The sequence below is a fragment of the Colossoma macropomum genome, unplaced genomic scaffold, assembly GCF_904425465.1.
Source record: "Colossoma macropomum unplaced genomic scaffold, Colossoma_macropomum, whole genome shotgun sequence".
NCBI classification, from domain to species: domain Eukaryota; kingdom Metazoa; phylum Chordata; class Actinopteri; order Characiformes; family Serrasalmidae; genus Colossoma; species Colossoma macropomum.
The window spans coordinates 2,145,254-2,151,253 of NW_023494806.1; the positions used below are offsets into that span (position 1 = coordinate 2,145,254).

The 6,000-nt window shown below is 38.1% G+C and overlaps 1 protein-coding gene across 1 annotated transcript in view; it reads left to right on the plus strand.

Moving 5' to 3' along the window:
- si:dkey-215k6.1 (transmembrane protein 132D) overlaps window positions 1-6,000 on the plus strand; it is a 266,900-nt gene that overhangs the window by 24,782 nt on the left and 236,118 nt on the right. The window contains exon 3 of the mRNA XM_036599061.1: window positions 2,482-2,611. Coding sequence (XP_036454954.1) covers window positions 2,482-2,611 — 130 coding nt within the window. The remainder of the gene's footprint in view (window positions 1-2,481; window positions 2,612-6,000) is intronic.

Below are 6,000 nucleotides of genomic sequence, written 5' to 3' on the forward strand. Positions count from 1 at the left end.
TCTAAAATTAAAGAAAAGTTCTATATAAGTGATTAGAAACTATTTTAAGTTTTCGTTTTTAGCTGTTGAGCTCCTTTTGCTCCCATTCATTGAGGACTCCCTTGCTGGTGCCCTCTGCTGTTTAGCAGTCCTGCTTTTGATATAACGGAGGAAATAGGAAGTGGCCAGACTCCTCATTAACCTGCTCTGGCAGCACCTCGCATAGTATCTAGTCTAAAGCCTGGGCTATAAACTAAGCTAAAGCAGTCATAGAACAGGTGAAACGGATCTGTATTCAGGTGATTGTGAAAGGTGATAGGTGGACTGCGGAGGTTCTACAGTTACATGATCTCCTAGGGGATTCTGGGAAATGGAGTCCTTGGGTAAGTTTGGTGTCTGAAGTTTGCTTCTTTAGTTTTAGCACCAGAGCTAATGTGGCTAACAAGTAATAGAAGCTTACTATCATGGTACCTAAATCCCTGAACGTTTGCCTAAAACTGTGTAGAGTTGTTCAGTGTCTCTGATAGACTTGATTATATGGTTTCTGACACTGTATGACACTAAAAATATGGTTAAATATAAAATTAACTATAAAAAGTATTAAATTTGACGAATGCAATAACATGACATACAAAATTTACAAACTAGGGAAAAAAGACCAAGTGCTGTCCAACACAGTCCACTTCAAATGTATTTTCATAAAAACTCAGTTTATATAAATGAAAATATAGAAGTATGAAAATCAATAAAAAGACATTAGCATAGCTAACAACAATAGCAGCCATCTTGAAGGCTGAATTAAGATTTGTGTTCATGTATACATTCATGCAAGGTCAAAAAACACAGCTGAATCCGTTAGATTACAACTCCGCACACGAGGCAGGCTGTTAGCACCATGCTAATTCATAGGGTATAAGCTATAATTACTTGTTAGCCACATTAGCTTCATAGCTTCAGCGCTAAAACTAAAGAAAGAAACTTAAGACTGATCGATTTGTGTGTCAAACAGTGTCAAAAACACATAATCGAATCTCTTAGATAGTAACTCCACACAGAGAAGATGCAGTTAGCACCATGCTGATTGATGGGGTATAAGTAACCTGTTAGCTTCATTAGCTTCGTAGCTTCAGCGCTAAAGCTAAAGAAGGGAACTTCAGACTGAGCGATTTGTGTGTCAAACAGTGTCAAAAACACATAAATGAATCTATTAAATATCGACTCCACACAGAGCATGTAGTTAGTGCCATGCTAATTGATGGGGTATAAGCTATAATCACTTGTTAGCTACATTAGCTATGTAGCTTCAGAGCTAAAATTACAGAAGAAAACTTCAGACTGAGGGATTTGTGTTTCATAGAGTGTCAAAAAACACAATCGAATCTATTAGGTAACAACTCCACACAGGAGGGATGCAGTTGGCGCCATGCTAATTGATGGGGTATAAGCTTACTTGTTAGCCACATTAGCTTCATAGCTTCAGTGCTAAAACTGAGGAAAGAAACTTCAGACTGATCGATTCGTGTGTCAAACAGTATCAAAAACACAATCAAATCTTTTAGATAACATCTCCACTGAGGGGGGATGCCGTTAGCACCATGCTAATTGGTGGTGTATAAGTTATAATTACGTGTTAGCTACATTAGCTTTGTAGCTTAAGTGCTAAAACTAAAAAGAAACTTCAGACTGAGGGATTTGTGTTTCATAGAGTGTCAAAAAACACAATCGAATCTATTAGGTAACAACTCCACACAGGAGAGATGCAGGTAGCATCATGCTAATTGGTGGGGTATAAGCTATAATTGTTTGTTAGCTACATTAGCTTAATAGCTTCAGTGTTAAACCTAAAGAAGGAACCTTCAGACTGATTGATTTATGTGTCATTTGGTGTCAAAAATAAATAAATAAATAAATAAATAAACGTAATCAAATATATTAGATAACTCCACACAGGAGGGATGCAGTTAGCACCATGCTAATTGATGGGGTATAAGCTTACTTGTTAGCCACATTAGCTTCATAGCTTCAGTGCTAAAACTGAGGAAAGAAACTTAAGACTGAGCGATTTGTGTGTCAAACAGTATCAAAAACACAATCAAATCTTTTAGATAACATCTCCACTGAGGAGGGATGCTGTTAGCACCATGCTAATTGGTGGTGTATAAGTTATAATTATGTGTTAGCTACATTAGCTTTGTAGCTTCAGTGCTAAAACTGAGGAAAGAAACTTCAGACTGAGCGATTTTTTGCCCAAACCATCTCTTTCAAGCATTTAGGTGCAGATCAGCAGGAGTCACTTCCACTGTTTCTGTAGAAGTTTGAGTTGTGAAGGGAGGGGTCAACCTTGGGTCCAGCAAGTGGAACAAATCACCAGTGGAGCGGGTCAGATGAGAGTTATGAGCGTTTTGTAGCCCTGAGAGGGCCATAAAGAAAGCGAGCCATGTCTCAGAGTGACGGGTCTCTTTGAGCCTGTCGCATTCGTTGGCTATGCGTTTTGCTTTATAGCTCGTACGCTTCGTATCGCCGTTCCTCAGGGTCTCCAACGTCATCCATCTGCAGAACCTGAGAGCCGGCAGCACGTCTACAACTGCGGTTTCAGGGCGTGCTGTGGTTTTAGGTTTACACCCCACAGCAGGTAGAGTTGCTTATTATTTGCTGGATATCTGAGCTAAATTCATTACTCTCAAATCCAGATTAGATCCTGAGATGAAGTCAGAATGACTCTTATGTGTCAGGCTGTTTTAGGCAAAGCTAAAATTACAGTAGAGCTGCTGCTAGATCTCCACGTTGGTCTCACGAAGCACAACCAGCTTAGACTTTTTCAGTTTCAGTTTCACCAAACCTAGCCGATTTACGATGATGGCTAAGAGGTTTACATGTTAACCAAGGTTTAACATACCCGAGTATGAGTCTTCCTGTACGTGCACATATGAGTCTGATGTTTATGATGAACAGCCAAAAGTCGAGCGGCTTGTTTTTCAAAAAATCTTCTTAATAATTTGGCCTGAATAAGCTGAGCTGCCGTCTTCATTGTCTTCTTGTTATTATTCTATGGTGAAAAACTTAACACTACTCGTCCCACAGCTTTTGAGTTATGACCAGGAAACTTTGTAGGACCATAAAGCCTAAAACCACATAGGTTGCTTGTGTTTTTATAACTGATTGGATGTGCAGTTTTAACCAAAAATGATGGTTCTTCAAGAGTTCTTTAGTAAAAAAATGGTTCTATATAGAGCCATGAACACTCAAATAACCCTTTGCATGATTACATGGTTCTTTCAGTTCTTAAGATTGATGGAGATTGTGCTGTAGATGGTTCTATATACAACCACCAAAAAGGGTTTTACTATTGTTACAATGTCAGGCTTTTTACAATAGAAGAACACTTTTTGGTGCTATATAGAACACTTTTCAAAAAGGTTTTATATATAACCATCTACAGCACATTTTCCATGTATATATATATCGCTGTTGTCTGAAGAAAACCTCATATCTCCAATTTTGAGGTTTCTCTGTTTTTGACATGATCTGAAAATGCTTGTTGTGTTTTACATTGTGTGTAAATGTCACGATGAATGGGACTAAAAGAAACGACCTGAAATGACTTGGAAAAATATCTGGTTCCATTGACTTATATTAAAAGTAAAGCAGGTTTTTTCCTTCTCTTGTAAAGTTACCATTTTGGAGATATATAACAGCTATTATATATATATTATATATATATATATATATATATATAATAGTATATATATATATATGTATGTGTGTGTGTGTGTGTGTGTCAGTGTCCTTGTCATTTTTCATTTTTTTTACTAAATTTAAAAATATCATCTGCCCTTTACACTGTGTCAACATTTCATGATGAATGAACCAATAGAAATGAAAAAAAAACACTTTTTTTTTGAAAAAAGTAAAATCTTTTATGTTACCTTCCATTAAAAGTAAAGCAGGTTTTTTCCTTCTCCTTTAAAGTTACAATTTTGGAGATACAAGGTTTTCATCCAACAGCAAAAAAAGCAAACACCTTAGCAACCACCTGGGATACCATAGCAACCTCATAGCAATACCAACCAAACCTGTTTCCGTGTATCAAGAATGGAAGCTCTACTTTTTTTAGATTCCAGCTGTAGCCAATTCTAACGTTGCTATGTGTTGTAGTTGAAACAGTCATTACTGTGCCTTGAGATTATACAGTTGTATAAAGATTTGGGCACCAAATGTTTTGTTGATTTTTTTACGTTAACACGTCCTCTACAGAGAGAACACTTATGCGCCAATACAATAAATGCGCAATATTTATTTGCTGATTGTAGCAAAAATGTGGAAAACTTAAATAGAAGTTTACAGTACAATACAATTACAATACATCAGCTCTATTACAAATACCTTAATACCTCACTCAATGTAAAGTTGTATGTGTGCTGTTACGTTTGTTTTTTTTTTTAAATGTACTAATGCTGTATATGTCCTTATCTTTACTTATGTCATGTATGCACTTATGCCCTTGCAACGTTTTTGGTGAAGCTGCAATCCTTTTTGTTTACATATGTGCCGCACATTGTGTTACATAGTAAGTATGTGAACATTTATTTATATAGCGCTTCCAAGATGCGCTACAAAGTGCTTCACATCAATAAAAATAAATACAAATTTAATAAAACATAATAACCCATCCTGACACATAATGACAGTAAATTGAATTGAATTAAAGTGAACTGACTTTGAATTAGGGACAAAAAGCAGCAAAAAAGCACCCTAGACTTAAAACCCCTCCCGTGTTCCTGTACACAACCACAAAACCATGTGAGGACAACGGGGCGAGCGAAGCCTGTAAATATACACAAAACCACACAGAATGAAAAAGATGGAACTATAGACAAGACACAGGTGATGGTAATGATGAGGTGGCAGAGCTAATAGAGCGCATGGAGGCAGTCTGGGGAAGCTGTAACAGGATGGTTGTATCTCCCAGGGTCTTCAGGAGCTCTCCGCGTCCGCGAGAAGACGAACTGTCGTCATTTTTGTTGCAATTTGTCGCTGTAGCGTTGCCGCTAATGGAAAAGCAACAAGCAGCTCGGTGCATCAGTGTCAAGACTCTGTAACGTCTGCAGGGTGTTATATTGTGTGGCAGGAATGTAGAAGTGTTCGTTCATCATTGATTCTCATGGCCTCCACACTTCTGCGGCCTTTGTTTTTGTTTTGGGATAAGTCACTGAGTTTGTGTGATATCTGGACTGGATTGCTGACAGAGAATATTCTCTCTCTCTCTCTCTCTCTCGCTCTCTCTCTCTCTCTCTCTCTCTCTCTCGCTCTCTGAAGGGATTATTGTGTGGTTAAGCCGTCGTCATGAGGCGCAGTGCCATTCCAAAACTTCATTATATTTTCACACCTTGACTTTCCCAGCGACCACACACACACACACTCACACACACACACTCACGCACACACACTCACACACACTCACACACACACACACACTCACACACACACTCACACACACACAGAGCGGAGATGAAATAAAGAATTGCAATAGAAGGAACTCCCCACACGTTTCAGTCAGCTTGTTTAGGTTTGTGATGATTTTTCTGTTTGTTTGGAAAATGCAGCGCCTGAATCAGCAGGAAAAACTTCTGAACAGAAACAGTGGCTGAAGCTCGGAGAGACGGTGACTTTCCGTCTTTATTCATCCGCAACAGGGACGTTTAGAATACCCTGCATTATTGGCAGTGCTGGGGGGGCATGGTGCGAAGGAACGCGTTGCAGTGATGTTCCTGTAATGCGTTACAGTTTAAATTGTTGTAATCATCAACTGTAATCAGTTACTGACGTAATAAGAATTACATTACTTGTGTTACTCATACGTCTCTATCAGAGCAATATTAATTACGGACAATGCATCATTAGTTTCCTCTATATAGATTATGCGTCTGTGGTTGTATGTAATATAATGTAATATATGTAATATATATACACACACACACTTTTGTCTCATTTGTCCTCTCTTTCTTTCTATCTGTATATGTA